The sequence below is a fragment of the Strigops habroptila genome, chromosome 3 (genome assembly GCF_004027225.2).
Source record: "Strigops habroptila isolate Jane chromosome 3, bStrHab1.2.pri, whole genome shotgun sequence".
NCBI lineage: Eukaryota > Metazoa > Chordata > Aves > Psittaciformes > Psittacidae > Strigops > Strigops habroptila.
In genome coordinates this window covers 52,399,879-52,423,052 of record NC_044279.2, presented here as the reverse complement: position 1 = coordinate 52,423,052, position 23,174 = coordinate 52,399,879, and the positions used below count along the sequence as shown (strand labels likewise).

The following is a 23,174-nucleotide window of genomic DNA, read 5'->3' as shown; positions in this document are numbered from 1 at the left end:
GGAAACCTGAAGTCTGGCCCACTCTTCAAGTGGCAAATCGTATTTTCTCTTTGCATTAAGCAGATTAGCCCTGGTAAGTCACCACTTGTCTGAGGGATAGTGTTTGGACTGATCTCAGGATGTGTTCTGCAGTATGTATATCTGCTACAATTTAAGGAGTTTTTGATGATAACTATCCTACTTCAGTCTTGGAATGGCCATTTGGGGATTGGAACTAGACGAAATTGAGGTCCTTTCCACCCCTAATTATTCTATGATTCTATGATTTCCAAGCTGCTGAGATTTCCGTTAGTTCTGATTTCTTATACTAGGAAGCCTGAAGCCTTGGAAAGATCAGAAAGGCCGACCATCTGTGTCATGACCACCCCCATACGGAAGCAAAGATGGGTTATAGTTGTAGGTGACTCCCTTCTGCAGGGACCAAGGGTCCAATATACTGGAGAGAGCCCCCTCTTAGGAATGTCTCCTCCCTCCTTGGGGCCTGGGTTAAGGATATCACTAGGAAACTTCTTAAACAGGTATGACCCTTAGACTATTATCCATTACTGCTCAAGGGTGGTGATGAAACTAAAATGCATAGTCCAAAGTGATCAAAAGAGGGCCTTGGGACGTTTGGTAAGGGAATCTGGAGCATAGGTTATTTTTCCTTTTACCCTTCCAGTTGCAGGTAGTGACATTGAAAGAAACAGATGGACACAGTCTTTTAATACACATTAATAACACTAGCCACGTCTCTGTGGCTGGTGTCACCACTGCGCTTTTGGGTTTTTCAATAATGGGATGGCCTAGATAGCACCAGGCTTGCTGGCATCAGATCAGATTCACCTTTCTCAAAGGGGGAAGACAGTCTTTGCTGATGAGCTAGTGGGGCTCCTTGGCAGACCTTTAAACTAGCCTTTGACAGGCTGTGGGATAAAACGCCAAGGTTAGAGGGAAGAGGTGTTAATAAGATCCCTTAGCCTGTTGCTCTGAGATGTACTGGCTACACCAGAGCACACTTGAAGTCTTATGGAGATGAGCCAGGGACTCCTGAAATAATAGGAGCCTACAGGGAAACATCAGTGAAATACCTCAAAGGAATTAAGAGGTGTTCCTCTAAGAAGGTGACTTGGCTGACAGCCCTTCTGAAGTGCCTTTACACCAACATGTGCAGCATGAGCAACAAACAGGAGGAGTTGGAGGCCACCATGCTGCTAGAAAGCTATGACCTAGTTACCGAAACTCGGCGAGATGAATCCCATGACTGGAGTGTGGCTATTAATGGCTACAGGCTGTTCTGTAGGGATGGGTGAGGAAGGAGGGGTGGAAGGGTTATCCCCTACATCAAGAAATGGATAGAGAGTGAAAAGCTGCTTCTGAAGAATAGCCACAAGCAGGTTGAAAGCTTATGGATAAGAATTAGAGATGGAGCCAACGAAGGGAACCTTGAGATTGATGTCCACTACAGGCCACCTGATCAAGGGAAGCCTCTTGATGAAGCCTTCTTACTCCAGCTACAAAATGCATCACATTTACATGCTCTTGTCTTGCTGGGGGATATCATCCACCCTGATATCTGCTGGAAAAGTAGCACAGTGAGCTGTAGGCAATCCAGAAGACTCCTGGAAAGCATTGAGGATAACTTCTTAAGCCAGGTTGCCCACAGAGGTGGTAGTTGCCCCATCCCTGGAAACATTCAAGGTCAGGTTAGACAGGGCTCTGAGCAACCTGATCTAGTTGAAGATGTCCCTGCTCATTGCAGGGGAGTTGGACTAGATGACTCCAAAGGTTACTTCCAACCTAAACAATTCTATGGCTCTATGATTCTATGATTTAGTTTTAAAAAACCCAAAGCCGGCAAGTCAGGCAGACTTCCATTGACTTCAATATCATTTTACAGATGCCAGTAGTGTGGGAGGAAGAGGCTAACACTCCACCATGGCAAATAAACCCTCAAGTTTTCTTTTGGGGAAAGATTTTGTGGGTCATTTCTTCAGTGAGCTGAACTCTGAATGTGATTTTAGTCAGCAGACTGTGCTGAACTTCTTTCTTGAATGGGCCTTGTCAGTCAATAGCATGTCTGCACATAGTGTTGCTTTGCACCAGTGAAATTTCTGATGACTGTTTGTTTTGATATTATTGACTGATATATATATATTTGTATTTTTTAGCAGACACTCTTCAGCAAAGACACTCTTAATGTTTCTGCATGATCAGAAAATTTGGTTCAAGGAATCCTGAAACATAAATTGTCGTTGTTAACATGTGTCAGATTTGTCATTAGTACTTCCTGTTTCTAAAACTGTGCAATGACTTTTGACCCAGCCTAATATATCAGACCACATGCATTCCCAACGTAGGTAGCATGTATAGCAATTTCCTCATCCAGCTGGTAGTAAGGTTGCAACATGTGTAACTAGCCTGCAATGATAGAGTTGTCAAGGAATTGGTGTTTAGAGTAGCAATAAATATTGCTAATTAAACAAACTTTACGAAATTGGCTCCAAAACCAGATAAATTATGCATGTGGATGTCTGAAATTTATACCACTACTGTTTTCTTGAAAACAAACTGACATCAGCAATGACTTTTAGTTTCTTATTTCATTCGGTCTTCCCTTCTCCAGACTAACCGGTCTAAAAGTCTAAAGTTCATGTGGCAATTAATTGGAAACATTAATTTCTCAAAGAGAGATAATATTAATAAAGTGTTTCATCATCCAACTTATGTTAAAAATCAATGGCAAAACTCCCATTTGAATTTGAAGAAGAAAATGATCAGATCCAATATTTGTAGCTACCAACTACTGTAAGGATTAATCTCAGAAGTTTGGAAGAATTTCCCCTAAAGCAGGAAAAGCCATCAAAAAGGCAATGTGTGAGGCAGAAAAAGGAAAAAAAAAAAAGGAATAATTGAAGAGAAACCTGCATTTTTCTATAATCTTTATAATGAGGATGGATTTGAAAATACCAACTCAGCCTGTTGTGTGTAGGCTTGTTGTATATATTTATTACCAAAAAGTAAAGTAGTAAATTATAGATTTTCTTGGTTTCTCAGGTAGGTCTGGTTGTATATTGAATAGTTCCTTCTTAGGACTTGGGAAAATGCTTGGCACAGGAGTGATTCTTCCATCGTTTACTTCCAGTAACAATGGAAGTAAATCCTATGACAATCCTATGACAAATATTACTGATAAAGAAGTAAGACACAAGTGCAAGAGAATCATAAAAAATTACCTTCCCTTATGTTAGATTTGATGTTAAAAGTGCTAGGGTTATTCACACTACTCAGAGTGTAAATCTGGTAGAACCCGAATGATACTGCCCATGGAAGGATTTATGCTGCAGACTGATTCTGTATCCCTTACACAAACACAAGAGCACTAGCCAGCACTCTCCAGATCCATAATTTAAAAGCCTTGATCTGTGCTCTTATTAGTAATTTGGAGGCCAGAGTTAGAGGGACAGCGTGTGCTATGTCTTTGTTGGGGTTGGGTTCTGTTCAGACCCTGTGCACAGAACAGCTTCTGTGAAAGGTGGACTTTTGAGAAATGCTGTGGTCCAAGAGACTTCTTTTGATGCTTTTTGTTTTTTATAGTTTTTGTCTCAAGGCCAAGCAGCCTAAGCCTGGATGAGATGTTGCAGATGTGACATCAGCTGTTGAGGACCTCATGGGCTGGTTTTGCCTTGCCTCTTGCCTGCTTAAGTCAGACAGTAAGGGTAACTTGTCCTGAGCACAAATAGTATGTGGTTTGGTTGTTTTCTGTCATTGGAAATAGAGTCTGTGTCACTGACAGCACATCTGGTGTCCTGCTTTGATGCCCAAGGAGAAGGAATGATTTCCCATGTCCTTCTCTTCCCCATATACACAACCTGCAATCATTTTGTTCACTAGCTTGTGCCATGAGGCTGGGTGATGCTCACCTCTGTTGTCTCCAGGCTAGCCTACTAGGCAAGTAAGAAAGCTATGAAAGAGGCTGGTTGTCCAGAGGTTTAACTCTTGTCAAAGTTCTCTTTAGCCTTTTGTCTCCAATAATCACCCAATTCAGGTAGGCTCCTATATGGAGTCATAGCGTTATACATGAACACTAAAAGAGCTTTGTATAGAGACCTTGTGGTATGAGAGTGAATGTAAAAAAAAGTATTCCAGAGTTGCCATCATGTCTTCCAGCCAAAAATAGGATGTCTTAGTGTCAGCTGTCCTTGATGGAACAGTCTTTGTGAACACCCAAAAAGTACTTTAAATGTTTCCACTGTGATGGGAAAGGTGCCCACAGAACTCCAGGATGCTATGACTAGATTACTTCTGGGACCTGAATTGTACAGCTGAGATTCACTTTGTAATCAATACAGATTTATTTCTACAAATACTGACCAAACTAAACAAGTACCTTTAAATTGTTGAGAGTTTTCACAGGCTGCTTGTTTTGAATGATTGTTTGCTAGTTTACTACTCAAGACCACCTAAATTATGACATGCTTGGGTTTGTTTTCGTGGGGTTTTTGCCTGCTTTTTGCATCATGCATCATTCATACTTTCATAAAAAGGAGGCTAGAAGACTGAAGAGATTTCAAGGTGGCCACACAAACACTTCTGGCATAGAGTTTTCTATGAAGACGTATTTACAAAATTGTCCAGAAGTCCTTTGCATACCTTGAACATTCTTTCATGAACTTGAAAAAAATTAAACTGCATTTTTCCAGGCAATGAATAAAGGGGCTGCAAACAGCATCAAAGCAAATGTGTGAGTGGTTTATACTTAAAGCATTGCAAATACCTTTTTTTTTTTTTAACAGAATCCTCCCAACTCTTTTCCTGCTAAATTCACTTAAAACAAATAAGGCATATTTTGGTGCTATGTATTTTTTTAAGCATTTCACAGATTTTTGGGACATTAACATCTGCTTTTATTTCCTTGTTAATTCCTTTTCCTGACTCTGAACATAAAATATACAGGAAAGTATTATTTCAAGGATAGGATGTTTGTATGCTTTGAAATAGCTCCATCTTAGTGTATGTTAGGATATACGCTTCATCTTGAAGCAAAAAAATGAGAATGAAAATCAAAAGGCCTTTTACATAATACAGAGATAACACTTTACTGTGAAAATATATTGTCAACAAGAAGAGAAAAGCAGGAATGTCAGTCAGAAGACTTGCAATCTGCACACAAAAAAAGATGCATGCAAGACAAGATCCTGGAGAAATCTGTTTTGTCAGTTAGTTGTAGGCTGTGACAGCACCGCCTAAGGAAATTTTAAAGTAAACAGTTGTTCTATGTTAGCTTCCGATTTTCACAAAAAGTGCAACAGATTCCTCCCAATAGTGGAGAGAGAACTTGTACAGGGATTTGCCTAAAAAAGAAACCACAATGAATAGGGCCTCAAACACATCAACCTTTTTTTTTCTATACTACTACTTATTTAATTGCGAACTATAAATCACATTTAGATTTATTAGTTTAATCTTATTGGGATTACTGTCTTTGTGTTTGGGCAGCATGATTTTGATTTCTTTCCTCTTCTTCTACTTAGTTTTCTGGGGTAATAAACCTCTCCCACTTCCCTGAAGTATTACTTTAAATAAGGCAGCATTTTTAAAAGGAAATGGTCCAGTCTCATAAATGACATTCACTGCTGCTTCCTCCTGCTTTCCATGGAAGACACAGCCTTTTCAGACTCTAATTATACCTAAACGAGATTTACCCAGATGAGGTAGATACTGAAGTGCCACTGAAAGAAGGTAGAATTAAGGATACTCTGCCCACCCCTAAACTGAAGAAGCTTGTTTAGAGTGACTTGGGTTTCTGCTACATTATTCCAAGCATCTCTAGAGCACTGAGACTTTCCAGAAAAACAATTGTGTCAGCATTGTGCTTTTGCAGGGTAGCATTGGTTCCTTAGCGCCTTAACAGATAATTTGTTTGCATGAAGGCAGGTCATCCTATGCCCTAGAAAACAGCCATAATTCACTCAGAAAACAATGTGGTCTTTTTGTTTATGTGTATATTATACAATAAGTGCAGAGCTAAACTTTGTCATGCTAATAGTCTAGTACTGGGAACCAGATGATGTAAAATGTACCACCCACTTCACAGTGAGAGGGTTTTCTTTGGGTGGGTGGTTGGTTGGTTGGGTTTTTTCCACTGTGGAAAAAGCCAAGCTTGTTAGCTGTGTATCTGTTCTAGGAAGCATAGGGAACTCAGGCCTGTGCTGCATTGCAGTACTACTTGTCCTTTAGCACCAATGGGCTAGTGTTTCTTTCTCCCAAGCTACTTTACCCACATTGAAAACCCAGCAATAAAAAAACCTGACAATAGCATTTAAGTCCCCTAGGACTTAAAGAGGGAGATTTCTAACTCTGGAGCGTATAACTGACATAAGGAGGGATGAAAATGCTATATGACACCAAAGGCTTATGCATCCACAAAGATACTTTGCCTGTTACTGCTCTTGACAGATTGCCACCAACTTTTCCAAGGGAAGCTGGAAGAAACAGTGACAATTTGTATATTTTCTCCTCTTGCTTGCTTGTGTATCGTTTTACTTACAGGCAAAAGGGCAGGGAAGAACAGCATAGTCTTAATCAGTTAATTATGTATAAATGCAGAAGAATACACCCCAAACTCTTTGTCCTTTATTAGATTTATTATTTACTTTGGTTTGTGATTGTGCTGGAGACTGGAAGCACTATTAGAAACATGAATAAAGCATACTGACAAGCCTTTCTCTCTTTCATAGTCTTGTTTTCTGATATTTGTTACTGGGACCAAGTTGTGAAGTGGTTTTACGGGTTTTGTAATCCATAAAGCTCATCAATGATTTGCTGTCAGCTGCATTTGCCAGATTCCGTTAGAAGATATAAAAAAAACCATTGCGCGTTTCTCTTCCAGTTATCCAGTTTGGCTTTGTCACACTCTTTGTTGCCTCCTTTCCTCTGGCACCTCTCTTTGCTCTCCTGAACAACATCATAGAAGTCCGTCTTGATGCAAAAAAGTTTGTTACTGAACTGAGGAGGCCAGACACAGTAAGAGAAAAAGATATAGGTAAGTAATTAAAAAAAAACCAAAACAAAAAAACAAAGCAGTGAAGATAACACCAAAAATTCAATAAGATAGAGCAAAAATGATGAATCCATTAATAAGTTCTGTTTTCACTTACAGGAATTTGGTATAACATTTTGAGTTGTATTGGAAAGCTTTCAGTTATCATTAATGTAAGTATTCTGTTACATCAGTTTCTAAACATAATCTTGGGAGCTTATACTGTCCTCAGCATGATTTAAAAGTAAAGTCTCGATTGCTACAAAATACAGTAAAATTTAAATTATCTGGTTCATTCTTGTGGAAGTGTAAAATATGATCTAATTACCAACAAGATGACCATTCACTCATCTCATTCTTTCCTTGTGTTACGTAGAACAGGAAGCCTAATTCATATAAGAACAACCAGTGAAGGGGATGTAAGCAGGCGACAGTCCAGATAATTGACAAAGATCAACTTCTTTCATACCTGTGCCTTTTTCTGTTACTTTGCTAGCGTAACTGCTGGTATGAATAAAAAGGATGTAAATATATCATGTCCTAGATTCTAGGAGCAGAAATTCCTTAACCAGATAGCACTAATATTTGTTCTGATTTATACAAGTATGGTTATACCCCTAAACATAATTTCTACCAGAGTGAGTATTTCTGTAAGAGTAGCTTTTTTTTTTTTTTCTTTTGAGTTGGGTTACACCCTCCCCGAGATACAACATCTTAATGGAAAAATGTATTCTTTCCTTGAACATGAATGATTTCATGAACGTAATGCGTGTCTGGTATACAGATATACTACGTTTATTGTATTCCTTAAGTAAGATCTTTCTGTATTTGATTTAAGATAAAAAAGACTCCTGCCCTAGAAGTTCAACTATAATACTGTCTAGTGGGTTTTGACCCACAGATCATAAACTCATAGAATTTAGTTTGGAAAAGACCTTTAGGAACAATGAGTCCAACCATAAAATATCAAAGGTATCAAAGCATGTTAGAAAAGCAGATGATTTTCATTATTGAAGGGGAAACTTGTACAGAGGTGTTACACAGTTTATTTAGTACAATAGCTTGCAGCAGAACAGCACTCTGTAGCAGTATGTAAGCTATCATTACAACTGGGATAACTATAATACCTCCAGAGCAGCAGTGGTTTTGATTCGGGTAGAGCATTCTTCACTTACGGTTCAGCAGTTTCCAGGATTTAAGGTAGGAAATGTGTGCAGCCCTGCACATACCCATAATTTTGCTGTCAGGCATAGATTTGATGTTTCCAGCACTGGTCTGTGTTGCAGTCTCTTGGTCTTATTTGAATATAGTTTGCAGATTTATGATCCTTGATTATTTTCTGTGTCAAACAAACTCTGAATATCTTTATTTCCTGGGGATTCCATTAAAATATCAGTTAGATGCTTTTTCTTGACAGAAATATAAATACCTGTATACCCAATTTAAAAAAAAATACTGAATGCCCAGGTCTGCTTCTGCATCTGAATAAGACTGATGCAGAGGAACTGTTTAGCAAAATGTAGTTTTAAATGAATCTAATGAACTCCTATTGATATGAACTAGATACTTCAGTGTCTGGTTCACTTCACAATAATACCAGTTTTATACCTGCATGTCAGATGTGTGGTGCAGAGGGGGAAATGGAGGGTAACTACCTTACACTCAGTTGGTTTCTCTCAGATAACATTTTGTATCTACATCAAATTATAACAGCCAGCTATTATGTCCTGTTGTAGTTTTTTTAAACTAGTGATAAACCTTCTGATGGCCCCAGGGATGGAAAGAGTTGGAGAAATGCACATTACATTAGTTGCATGGGCTACTCTACGCTCTAAGAAATGCTGCACTTCCTAACTACTACTTTCACCTAGAGATACAGAGCAGGTTACTGTGTGTTTATATATGTTCTGTACCAGGTCTGGCTATTTAAGTCGCACTTCACTACTCTAAACTTAATTTAATGTGAAAATTAAAATCTGAATTAGCTTAATCAGAAGCACATTAGACATAGATTCATGACACTGTTGTTTGGTTGGGGTTTTTTTGTCTCTCAGGCTTTTGTAATTGCTGTCACATCCGATTTCATTCCACGCCTCATGTATCAATATGCATACAGTCAAAATGGAACCATGCATGGCTTCATCAATCACACGCTCTCATACTTCAATGTCAGTCATCTCAAGGCGGGAACACAGCCAGAAAACTCCCCATTTGCACAGGATGTTTTATTCTGCAGGTAAAGTACTTCTAATAAGAGTTTGCATAGTTGGAGGGTCTTTTGTCAGACAAAAATTTTCCAAATGAGAACTGATGATATTTGTGGATTTAAACAGGTTGTTTTAATAGTACAGCTTTTAGAATATTAACACTATGTTAGAAGTCTCTTAGAACGTTTTTCCCAGTGCATTGAAAGTCCAAATAAACAATTTAGGCAGACTTACACGAATAAAAATATCCTTTGTTTATTGAAAGACATAACTTTCATTAAAAAAAATGACTTTTTAAAATGGACGCCCACTGATTAGAACCAGGCTGTCTTTTTCTTTATTAAGTTCAGTGCTTACTTTACTGAATTTTCAATATGTTCTGCCCATCTTTAAAACCTGCAGCATTCCCCATCTACATGTTTTATATGTCAGATTCATCTTTCTTGGACTGGGGAAACAAGGCTTGACTTCCTTTAAAATATGATCAAAGTGTCTAGCCTGCTGCTCCTGTAGTACAGGTAACTAATGAGTACTTCAAGTTTGCATGAGAAATCACTAACATGGTTCCAGGGCTCTGAAAGTAACCTTACTTTTTAATAAAAATATGCAGAAATTCAAAGAGCTGTTTTAAGGCTGCACAACTGCCTAAAACTGAGCTCCTCGGGTCAGTTATATTTACCAGCCTGCCCCACCTTCTCTTTAGACTTCCTTGAAATCACACTCTTAGCCCCTGCAAAGGCAAGAAATCATCACAAAACTTGCTCTATTTTCTTCGGAAGGACAGCCTTCATTTGTATGGTTTTTATTACACACAGGTCTTTAATTGGTCTCCCTTGTTTTGATGCACAATATATTTGCATGTATTTGCTGTCCTTTTCTGATGTGTGGCAAGGTTTTTAAATCTAGTACTCCTGATAGTTGCCATCTGAACCTGTCCTGGTTCTAAAACTAGTTTCACCTCTTTCTTTCCCAGCCTCCTTTCTCAAACTCAGGTGTTCGCTCTCATGCTTTCATTCTGTGGTTTTACTCTGGTAACAAATTTTGGCTAAGGTGCCAAAGGTGGGATTCCTGAAATCTATCATCATATCCTCTCATCCTCCGAGCAAGGGCACAAAATCAGTTACCAAGCAGAGCAGAATGATGAGACAAATCTTACAGCTGATATTCCCATACAATCTAGCATCAGATTGACCTTTTCTTGCAATACTGGCTAATGAATACTCAGATACTGGCAGAAAATACTGCTAGTATTGTAGATATGGTAAATATGAAGTAGTGTTTTCTGGTTAGAGCTGCAGAATTCTTTTTTCTTTTCTCCAATTCACTTGAATTTGTTGTCCTTGATAAATCTGTATTTAAAATTCAGATAGATTTCTTCATTATCACTTCCAATGAGCCCTACTTTTCTGCATATCTGACATTCAAAGTTTCTAAAGAATTTGTATTTACAGAGTAGATAAAGATAGGTAAGGCAGCTGGAAAGTTTTTATATGGTTACCATTAAGTCATAACTATTAGTCTCTTCCATAAATGAGCAAGAACAGCACTCAGCTTGACATATAAGGCTTGTAACTAATGCTACTTAGGATGCACATTTTTGTTCTACCAAAATCTTTGTCTTCATGTTAAAGTTGGGGAGAGAAAATATTTCAAGTAAATCAATCTTTCTGATTAAAAAAAGAGCCCTACATAATTCTAAATATTTGCTGATTTTACCCTTATAGAAATAAATTAATTTAGAAACAAGCAGTGACTTAAAAGCAAAGAGAGAAATTGACTTTGTCATTATCTAACAGGTGTTGTAGATCGCCCTTCAGAACAGGTCACTTCTTTTCACTCATTATTTAAGGGATCATATTCTAGCTAGGTTCCTGAAATAGGCAAAAACTTCCCTTGCTTCTAAATGACTGCACATTTCTAAATGTAGACTACATACCTATCTCCCATGAAATCAGGGGTTTTTTCCATTCTGATTTTATTAGGGAATAAGATGTTTTGCTCAAGTAGCTTGAGAAAAGGTAGATGGAAGTTCATGAGGCCTACAAATCAATACCAATCTTAGAGAATATGTTAAATATTGTAATGTAATAATTTTCAAGAAAGAAGTCCTAAAGTAGGCTTTATTCAGTGTAGCTTGCACATGTTTATCTTCTGCCGCTGTGCAAGCACACTTTAATCATACTTTGGATCCCACTGATTTTAAGCAGGGTGTTTATCTCATCCAACTATAACCCACAAAAATTATTCATCTCAGTTCCTTCACTGGAAGAAGCAGAGTAAATGTGGAGAGAAATCTGGCCCTCTAATTCAGGCACTGCTCTTAAGATTGCCTTTGGGGTGTACCTACCTTTTCACTTTGAATACAACGGAGGCTAGGTGCACACATAAGATTCCTAACTTTGAAGCAGGTAAAGAGAGAGCATGTTGGCTGGGTCATCACACTCAAAGAGTTGGGTCAACTGCCTGATGTCCATGTGGAGACCAGTAATGAGTGACAGATATGGTAAAGCACCTTAAACCTGGGGCATGTCCTCTTGTCTCAAAATGTTATTTCCTGGGAGCTCTGCTATTCTCCATTTCAGTAGGTTGCTAGGAGTTTTTTTAGCATAATCTTAGATGTGAGAGTATGCAGCACCTCTGTACTTTTTAATAGACTTATAAAAAAGTCTGTGAAATGATTTTCTCTTTTCAGTTCCCAGCAATTTTTACTTTGTATCCCCAAATTAGTGTTTTCCTTCAAGAATCATGATCTTTATGGTTCTCCTACTTCACTGTGATTTGGCTACTTTCACTTTGCTGCTCTTTACCTGGTCTCAGCCTCTGGCCTCTATTTATGATGTATGACTGCCAGTGTATTTTGAAATATATTCAATCCCAACAGTGATGAAATGCCCTCCTCAGATTGACATGGATTCAACAGAGCCAAAATAAAAGGAGAAGGGAATAATCTACACTAGATATAAAAGTCATCCCTGCCTGATAATATCAAGTCTATGCCACTGAGGAAAAAAAAAAAGAATAAAATTGATTGCAAAGAAGGGGCATATCCTAAAATTTGACCATGGAATAGTCTGAATGAGAAACGACTATGAGAGCATTTCTGTTCCATTATCCTGAAACAATTGAGAAAAGATGTCAGCATCCATATTCGCTGTTTCTCATTATCACCAGCCTCATTTGAATTTTATCAAAATCTCAGTTTTGGCCAGAGCCATCACTATGATAAAATATGGGTTATCTAGCTTCTGCCCCAAGAGACAGGGAACAAACACTGTCCCTTAAGCTGGAAATAAAATCTGTTTTTCTGTTTCTGGCAAATATGTTGGGAACAAGCTGACCTCTTTTATTCTTAGATTTCTGTGACCTCTGGAGATAAACGTGGTTACCACAAGCCCGCATTTTGCTCCTTACGGGCATTGCGGGAGATTAAGGTATCTTAAAAATAACCATAACAAGCCAGAAACAACTCTCCCACCAAACATCCAGAAAACATTCTTTGAATATTTTGAGCAGCATTTTCTAACAATGCTGTGAACTCTTTGACATTGCTTCCAAATAAACATTGCTGTAACACCATTCTGATGCATAGCATTAGTTGTAATGTTGTTTTTCAGAAAAAACAACATTTGTGTAGCTGAAGGAAAATTAAAAGCAAACCTTGCTAGGTTATGTGACATTTTTATTGGTTTAGCCCTTTTAATCTTTATAATCTGGTATGGTATTGGAGTATATGAAAGCATGCTGATCACACTGAAAAGAAGAAAGCAGCAGATAGATACAGAAGCATTAAAGGGACTTTTCCCTTAACACAAGTCTGCTCCAATATTCAGCAAATATATAGAATGTCTTTGAATGAATTAATTTTCCTAATGCCCTGGGGCCTGTCCTCTTTCTTTTCTCAAAATGTTGTTCCCTGTGGGCTCTGCTACTCCATCTCATCTACTCCCAGTGATCAGTTGTGGATTCTAATGTTTTCCCCTGAGCAATTCTTATATGCTCCTGCATTGCTGAAGCACTACTTCCTTCTGATTCAGTCACGTTTTCTTCAATTTCTTGTAAAAAAACAGCTGAAAAAGTATATCAAACAGATCAGCTTATTTGGACTGTTTTGCATTTCCACCTACATATACATTTTGACTTTTTCCACCAGTCTTTCCCCACGTAATATACTTGGGAAATATACTAGCAGAATTCTCCTAGCTCTGGCTTCAGTTCTGTTTTGTCTAAGTCTTGTGTGGTCCTCTCCATCCATTCCCTATCATTTCTGTGCTTTCAGTATGCATTTTTTTTTTTCCCTCAGAACTTTCCTGTGCTCTATTCTTAAAGCACATTGACTACTTCCTATTCTTGTCCTTTTTCAATGGAAGTAGAGTCGATTGCTATTTTTGAATCACAGTAATCTATGCAGCGTGGGCAATTTGCTGTTCCTGGCATACCTGCTGAATCAAATGTTTAAAGAATGAAGAATTGAAAATGTGAGGGAAAAGATGGCCTTTTTAAAAAAATAAACTATACATTGGTTAGAAAGGGCCCGGATTATTGCACTTTGAAGTCCCATGTGTCATAGAATGATTAAAAAAGGAGGTGGGGAGGAGGCCCAACTACCTTGTCTGTAGCTCTGAAAACACATCTCCCTTCACCATAAATCATTTGCTAGTGTTCTGTTGAATGTAGATTTCGGCATCATAAGCAGTGTGATTTCCAGCTGAGCCAGGTGAATTTTCCTTGGAGTCTGATGTCCTGCAACACTTACATAGTTTGTGAAGCTCAGAGTACATTAAATGGAAATCCCACCACAGTTGGTGACCCTTCCAGGTGAACCTGGGACCCGTTTCAAGACTGGGACTGATTTACAGTGCTAGGCAAAATCCACACCAAACTCAGTGGTTTTCCTTGGCCTTGATGTTCAAGCACATTAAATTCAAGGGATCTGACTCTGGCCCTTGCTGCAGCTCCTGTACACAGATCTGAGCAGCATGCAGGAGTCCACACTGTACAGGAAGGTATCAGAGGGGGAGTGTCACAGGACAGGCACAGCACAGGACCAAACAGGAATCCTATGTAAGACAGGACAGAGGGCTCAGCCACTGTGCATGCACCATTGAACAAAACAAATAATCTAGGATCTAATGCATCAAAATAGTGCTTCCATAAATTAATACAGCCTCAAATTTAAAGGGGCTGTATCATCCCTCTCCCCATCATGAGTTGTACCTTGTGCCCTTTGTCTCCAGAAGGTGCAGCACAGCATTACATCCAGCATTTCAGACTGAATTTCTTGGGAGGGAGAGTGCGGGATGTAGGGGCTGTGTGATTGGAAATGTGTAATTTAACATGCAAAACCATGCGGATAGAACCTGAAGGTAATTTTGGTAAGCGCACCTGCAAACTGGAACTGACAGATTTTATATATGAACCTTCTTCATTATCCCCCAACGGAGGCTTTTCCACAGTCTAATGAATCTTACTGTCAGGACGGGTTTTGTGGTATTCAAAACAGATTTTCCCTCTCTTAATTTCATCCCATTACTCCTAGTCAAACACTGTGAACAGCACTAAATTATCCCTTTCAGTCCTAAGGGCACAATTTGTGCATGGTTATCATGTCCAACTGTGGCTGTTCCTTACCAAAATGTGCCCTTCTTTAATCCTTTCTGGTGAGTCAGTCTCCTCAGCCCCTGGATTGTTTTGCTGAACTTCCTTCAATTTGTTGCTACCTTTTTCTTTTTCCTTTTTTTTCTGTCTGAAATGCCCGCAGCTGAATGCCTGAATGCAGCATTCCAGGTGTGGTTTTACCTGAGCTGTTCAGAGAAGGGCTAATTCCCCCCAGCACCATTATGCCTTTTGTTTACACATCCACAAGTCATACTGTCCTGCTGCCATATTTCAGACTTGTGTTAACTTGCTGGCTACTGTAAGCTCCAGGCTATTTTCACGGCATTTTCTTTCAAACTCTATCCTTTCAAAGATCCTTCAATTATTTTATTTTTAATTATTTTCCATTTCCCCAGATTATTCTCATTGTGTTTCCTGTCTGTATTTCTTATTGCTTTCCATGTTTCCTGCTATTTGCAAAACTTTCCAATTTAGGAGCATCTGTGACTTTTATTAGCCTGTTGTTTACTTCCAAATGATTAATGATAATGCTAAAATCATCAGTCTTTACACCAAACCACTAAGGCTCTGCTTTATCCCGTCTAAGGCTAGACAGTTAATTTAGGAAGTGCCCTTCCCATGGCTCCCTCTGTCGTTAATGCAATGACAAGAACCACCAAAGTGTGAGTCAGATTTTATGTGGGCTGAATTATAACCAATATTAATCAAGGTTTAGGTGAGACGAATGCAGGCTTGTCTCCCTTAGTGTGAAAATGCCTTGAACTACCTCTGTGCTTTAATTTCAACACTTTATTCCCTCTACACTGAGATCAATTTAACATTAAGGAAAAAAAAAGGAGACACTTGTAAATCCAGGAAAATCTAGATGTTCCCAGCATTAGAACAATGTTCTGATTTTGGTTACAACTGTGAAAACCAGATGAATCTTACTAAATTCAGTGGAGATGATAGTCCAGCTCTAATTCTGGAATTGTATTTCATAAGGGTTGAAGTAGGAACATCTGGAGGATTTGATTCTTTAGGTTTTGTGACTGGAAAATCATGTTAATCAAAGCAATTGGTGCAGGAGGAGAGCACTGGAACTGTGTGATAACTGAGCTGTCTCCATCAACAGGTTCAAAGACTACAGAGAACCACCTTGGTCTCCAAATCAGTACGAGTTTTCTAAACAGTACTGGGCAGTCTTATCAGCTCGCTTGGCTTTTGTTATCCTATTTCAGGTAAGTTTGTTGAGTTGCTGCAATTTCAGTCACAGAAATATCATAACAAATGGATTGAAATGCATGTGCCAAAGAAGCCCATGTCCAACAGATCTTTTCTGTTCTCAAATACTCAGCCTGATGTGCTTTCATCCAGCCTGCTGAGGTGTCAGTGGGCTGCAGCACAGGTTCTCCCTTTGGAGCACTGTAGCATACTTCCTCAGCAGTTTCCTCTCCCTTCAAGGAAGGGAAGCCTCACAGCCTGTGTTAGGCCTTGACACTAACAGTGATACCTAAAATGCCCCAGGCTTTTGAATGCTTCAGTTAAGTAAACTTTGTCAGCTATTGTACTCTCAGGGGCACCTTTAAACATAAATGCTGTGTAGGCTGGTCAAGTGCTGTACTTTACCTAAAGCAAGAAACAAACAGAAATAGTAAATCCTTCAAGGTCTTTTGTTACTTTCTACAAGTAAATAAAGTAAATTCTCCCCAGTGTGGAGATTTCATTGGCAAGGGATTTGCTATCGTGACTTGCCTTCCCAATGGCAGAAACCTTCTGCTCTCTTCCATGATCTGGGATCCCTCCACAGTCAAATTGGCCCTACCCCTCATATTGAAATCTGCCTGTCTTTTCTCCTCACCTGCCAAGTATTCCTAAGTGTGACTGTGAGTCTTGCCTGGCTTATATTGCCATCTTCTGCTTCTTTGTTCTGCCTTCAGTAATTTTCCACCACTGGCTGCAAAACATTTGAAACCAACTGGTTATGCTGGGTTTCAAATAGCCTGCCTGTTCTGCCAGAGTACATTCCCTGGCTAGTTAGCTCCATTGTCTTAAATGGGGACAGAGGGTTCATGCTAATAGCCTTGTCAGCAAATGTTCTCACACATTTTGAGGCACTACACAACACAGCAGTTTTTAAATCATTATGATGATAATATAAACCCCAAAGCATAATTTATCTATCCATTTCACAAATAAGCAGAACTTCTTGCCCAGTCTGCTTCTCTGCCTCTGTGTTATGAACATCACCTGTGATGACCCTGACACTTGAGATTCAGGGTTGTGGCTTGCACACTGCAGAGTGTAATAAAATCCTGCTTGCCATCAGACAGAAGGATTTGAGGGCAGAATGACTATCTAAGTTGTCTGCTGTCTGCTCAGGCCGTATTGGAAACACATGGGTTTGATTGTGTTGGAGGATGCTTTCGCTGATGCCGTTATAGTAATGGACTCTGAACTCAGTCTCAATGAATTTGATGTTGAGAACCAATCAATCACCTTTAGACACCTATAAGGAATAAGGCTGTTTTAGCTACTTAGGCCATGAATCGTTTGAAGAATCCAAGTCCTTTCCTGTTTCAAACTTCACTGTAGCACGTGTTTAATTCAGCCTCTCTGAAGAGGTAGTGTTGTACACAAACATGAGCTGTTTCTGGAACTAAGGCCTTACTCAACTGCTTAATACTGCACGCCATCAGCAAAATGTGTTTGATATCTGCCTCACAGCTGTAGCAAAGGTTTCTTTTTGCTCTAGTGTGAGAATTTTTGATTTTTCATACTTGCTTCATGTCTGTTGCTGTGTTTGCAGAACTTGGTGATGTTCCTCAGTGTTCTGGTTGATTGGATGATTCCTGACATCCCCAAGGACATCAGTGAACAGATCAAAAAGGAGAAGAGTGTGCTTGTTGACTTCTTCCTGAAGGAAGAACATGAAAAACTGAAGCCGATTGAAAGTTTTATTGCACGCGACAAGCAGAAACACAGAAGTGGGACCAAAGGTGGAAAGATCCGGGCTGCCAGCTTCTATCAGTTTAACCGAAGTCCAAAAGGCAGCTTTGCCTCCTTTAGCTCTCAGCACACAGAAGTATGACTCCTTAGGGAAGGGTAACATACTATGCTCACCTCTGAGATACCTGTTTACTGTGTGATGCAATTCTGAACCTGGAGCAAGGGAGGGAGAGACAGACAGACAGGGAACAAAAAGGAGGCTTCTTTTGCTTCCTTAGAAACTCCATATTCAAAGTTCTCTGTCACATTTTACATGCTATCTATCTGAGCTGCAGCATTTTCAGACTTTATCAGTGCAAGACAACGGTTATACTGTGGCTGTAGCTGGTCCTTGTGGTGATGCATGTGAGTTGGATAGGCACGCAGGAGTTCTCCTCACTCATGCAATCTCCGCAGTAGGACCACAACCATTGCTCTTCCTGCAGAGACCCCATGGGCCACAGGGAATAGAAGGGACACTCCTGCTCTAGTATCTATCTTTTAGCAGATCTGACCAACCATTGCAAAGTGCACACAACACATGCTCTCATGGCTTGTAGATGCCAGCAGATGGTTTGTATACACGTGAAGTCTCAAGTCATTGTGCCTTCCTAATATATACTGCCACTTGGTGCTGCCTCTGTAGAGCATGCAGGGCTGGTGTTAAGGGCACAGAGCTGTGGGAACAGAAGCAGTGAAAATCACTAAGCACTTTCATCTACAGATATATTGTGTTTTGCTTAGCAGGATCTTGAATGCATGTGCTAATGAGCAGAGAGGCCACAACATACCTATAAGAATGAAGTAAAGCTGCTAGGACCAGGGAAGCTCATTGTTATTCATTGTTCTGAACAAAAAACCCCCGAAACCCTGCATGTTTGATTCTCCTCTCACTCAGACTGGGAACTCAGCCAGTATCAAGAAGAATCACGCCACTAAACCAACACCACTGTGAAGCTGATGAGTGAGAATGGAATCAAGACCTGTAAATCATGTGGCATGTTCATGTACATTGAGCATAAAGTAACAAAAGTTGCTGCTGTTGTGCATTTATTGTAAAGTAAAATATTTTGCAGAACTGCGTGTTATTGAAAGATAAACATATTCACTAACCAAGCTTTCATCTACAAGCATTTAATGAATAACTTTATTCTGTTATGAAAGAAAATAAAACTTTCTTAAAAATATCTGTTTCTTTTACTGCAGATTCTGTGTCTAGCTTGACTTGAAATTCAGTCTGGATAAAGGATTTTGTTCTCATTTTGTCTTCTGAACAGTGCTTTCAAAACCATCAAACCCCACGAAACAAACAGCAGGCATCATATACAATATGATTGTTCTTTAACAATGTTCTTTAACAATGATGGTATTGTATATGTTTCATATTGTATATGAAGCCTAAAAATTTCATTTTTCTCTTAGAAGGAAAGATTTTTTTTCTATGAGAATTTTTGCTAATTTAATGAGAGATGTGAAAATAATTATGGTTTGGTTATTTTTCTCATTCACTGCCTAAACTAAAGAAAATGAAAATATGAAAATGGGAGAACTGTTTCGGGGTGGGCTGAAATTAATAGTTTCACTTTTAACATTTCATTTAGGGTTATTTATCCCTTGTATATAGCAGATAAAATTTGAAATTATAATGTTAACTTGAATAAGATTGCAAGTGTTTAACTTTGTTGGAAAAAAAAAAAAGCCTGACCTCTCAAAATGTTTGCTTCTCTTTCCCCTGTCAAAATTAATTTGCTGAATTTTAAATTAATTCAGAGAGAGTTCTTCCACCTTCTGAAACTGTTTTTTTTCTTTTTTTAATTAATAACAATTTGCTAGGCATATTGCCCAGTTTCAGTTTGTTTATATACACTCAACACTACAAATACAGCTTGTAAATGTGCAAAAATATGTAGCATTACAATGCTTCTCCTTTTTTTTAGATATATATTATCTAAAACAAACTATTTAAAAAGCTCCTGACACAATGTACTGAATATACACTGTTGGCCGTGTATATATTTGGTGTTCCTAATTGACTGAGATAGATAGCAAAATTTTAGGAAAACAGCCTTCTTGAACACATTTTAAGCTTTTTCTTAGTATAAATAACTCACAGTCGCCTGTGGTCATGTGAACTACACACTTGTCAGGCCCTAAAGTCATGTTACTGCACCATGGGGATGCTCAGATGATGGGATCTGCATGGACAAAACATAGCTATTAGAATTTGGGTAGGTTCCCTCTGCAGTCGCCAGAGAGAGAAAGACACCGCCAGCCAGGTACTGATCCTGTCTCAACACTGCTGTCTGACATGGGCAGACGGGTCACCTCTGAGAATGCCCATCTCTTTCTCTGCTCTGTAACAGGAGTCCCAACATCTGCCTTTTAAATTCTGCACTTGGGCTTTAGTTTGCAGAAGACCAGCACCAAACCTCCTGAGTCAGAGTGCTTAAGATGTTTAAATGTCTGAAAGAATTAGATTCCCAATTTATCATTCTTGTTTTGTTTAGTTTTAATATTGCTAGGTGCTTGAATTAATATTTTTATTAAGAATTTGGCTGCCTGCTGGAAATTTATGACAGGGCTGAAACATAAACCTTGGTTTCCCCCCTCTAATATTAATATTTAAATGAGGGCGCTGTATCTCCTTGAAAACAAATTGTCTCATTTTACTTTCAAAAGTCCAACAAGCCCTGTTGGGGATTCCATGGTCTCATATATTAAGGCAGTCAATATTAATGACATCTATTCCCTCATTTACACTAGTGGGTATTCTGCTGGTTGATCTGGGGATTTTGAAATACAATCAACTTTTTTCACTCCAGAAATGCGTCTGAGGGCGACAAGTGTTATATTTCCAAACAGTAGAAATATTAATCTTGCCAGACCTTTAGATTATCATAATGGTCCTTTTCTTTATCAAGGTATGTGGGAGTGCATGCAGAAATGGATTTAGAAAGAGACTAACAGGTTACACGGCACCCTCTTTTCCAGTGGCTTGTTTGATGAAAGATATTCAGAGTTAAGTTTCTTTTTAAAATAGAACTATTTTTGTACACTCTCCCTCTACCCAAGGAAATACCCTTTGGTCTTTTTAAAACCTGTGAGTCACTCAAAAACAGACAGAAAAATGCCGTTCCAAAGTTGAATGCATTAAGCTTTGTTACAGAGAATTTACATAACAAGCAACTGAAATGCTTGCTGTGGCCCAAAAATGATAATGTGTTTCTAGATTTCCTAGCAAAAGGAACTAGAGAAGATGGCAGACATACGCTGAATGTTCTCCTGAGGTTTATATATTTCACCCAAACAAGGCTGGGAAAGTGGCATAGCAGCAATCACGGCTGACGTCCAGATGGGATCTACCATGATATCACAAACAGCTCAATTATCCTTATCTGTGATACGGTTTCTGTTTTTCTCTTAAACTTAAGAGTTCCATTCACGGGGAATTCCTGCAAGTTTGGTACTTGACTCAGGTGCAGTCCCTGAGGATTGCATCCTTTGTTGCATTTCTATGGCAACCTCTGGATTCTCCTGACACTGCTTCCCATCAGCCCCTGTAACTGTAGATCACTGATCGGGCATTCATTCATTCCCTGTTTCTAACTTATCTTTTTCGGACAAAGCAAGACTTTATCTGATACCTTTTTATCAGCATGATACTTGTAAGTCTACCCACAAAGCACTCCCTTACCAGAAGTTGTGTCTCAGAAGCAGAGAATAACTTGTTCAAGAGGCGTGCATGGAAACCTCTCTCTAGGGAAGGAGAGAACAGGGATGCAAGTAGAAACACAAAGGTAATAAAACCTGTGAGTTGTTGTCACTCCTTGCTTTAGCAATGAAAATGAGCTAAAATCTCTGCAAATGAAAGGAAGAAAAGTAAGCAGACAAGAAACGGCATAGATGTTTCTGCACATTTACTTCAGAATTTCATAGCTCTTTGGACTGTTCTAACTATACAGTAAGTGAAAACCCCAATTAAAACAAAGAAGCAAACAAATGAAAACCCACATGTCTTTGTACGTGAGTAGCGAATACCACACTGAGTGCTACACCAAGTCATAAACCACCATATCCACACTCAAGGCTTCACTAATAGGAGTTGCATTAATAGGAATGTACATAATAATCACATATCCAATCAGAACAGTGTGAATAGGAAGTAACAAAAGAGAGGAATGAGGCTTGCATAAAGCCTTAACACAGATATAATTGAATGTGACATTGTAATTATCAGGCAGTGTAAGGTGTGTCACCTCTCTGTGCCCAGCAGAAGCTTATGGTGGCTGAAAGAGTTTGCTGCTCCACTTACCACAGCTTCTTCACTGGACTGTTGGCACAGGTAGTTTCAAACAGCTTTCAGAAGTTATTTAGAAGAAATTGACCCAGATTTGAAGGGGCTGCCTGCTCCTGAGTCATGTTATGCTTAAATACCATCAGCCACAGAATCCATCTGACCCATGCAGGCAGATGAATCCACTCACAGTGGTTATGCTTAGTTTTAAAGAGGGCTTTCAGGAACTGAGTGAAGCTGCAGAAATGTTAGCTCTTTCTGTCATGCCTTCCTCATGCAGACTTGCCCATTCTTTTTAATCATTGGCACTAGATGCCTTTTTTGATGGGTATTACTTCCTTTTCAGTCCTCAGCATTCTCAGTATGCAGAAAATACTGTTACCTAGACCTCTTCTGCAATTTGACCTTTCATGACATTCAAAACTAATGAATGTAGTCCAGAAAAAAAAAATGTAGCCTGTGTGGATGTATGTCTGTTAAATTACTGCTTGGAAATACCCAACTCAACATGTACAATATTTACCACTGTTAGCAATAAACTCTTCTGACTATAATAATGTAACATCTGTTGCTGTTATGCAGTCTCACCCTTTAATTAGGCACAGATGGTCTTCGTATTCCCCGTCTGGCCTAATTCTTTTGCTTTTGAGAAGAAAATATGAACCAGTTTTGTTTGTGACCTATTCTTGTAGGTAAATTCCTCCATACCATATACTGGTTAAGACACCTTGTGTGTCCAGTACACAGGATATACCAGATATATTTCAGATATAACAGTAGAAAGTGCCCTTATTGCACTTAGAGGTACAGAGAGAGGAAGAGGGTGTACACTGGAACTCCAAGTTCTTACATTGCAAAGTACATCAGTACATGGTTCATCTGAAAGGCCCACAAACAATGGAGGTTGAAGAATATTTGCAGCAAGAAAACGAGTATATATTCTGTATGCCCTATGTGCAACCTGTTCAAGGCAGGTTCTTGCTTTAGTTATTTATTAAATGTGAGTTAACCCTTCTTAAATCCCTCCGTACTACCAAAACCCTGAATATCCCCTACAGTTCCTACCCTT

At 39.0% G+C, this 23,174-nt stretch overlaps 1 protein-coding gene across 1 annotated transcript in view; it reads left to right on the top strand.

Moving 5' to 3' along the window:
• Positions 1–18,082, top strand: part of ANO2 (anoctamin 2) — a 168,742-nt gene extending 150,660 nt beyond the window's left edge. The window contains exons 22-26 of the mRNA XM_030480569.1: positions 6,872–7,024; positions 7,142–7,194; positions 9,076–9,257; positions 15,959–16,064; positions 17,633–18,082. Of these exons, the coding sequence (XP_030336429.1) occupies positions 6,872–7,024; positions 7,142–7,194; positions 9,076–9,257; positions 15,959–16,064; positions 17,633–17,914 (776 nt within the window). The 3' untranslated portion in view covers positions 17,915–18,082. The remainder of the gene's footprint in view (positions 1–6,871; positions 7,025–7,141; positions 7,195–9,075; positions 9,258–15,958; positions 16,065–17,632) is intronic.
• The last annotated feature ends 5,092 nt before the right edge of the window (positions 18,083–23,174 follow it).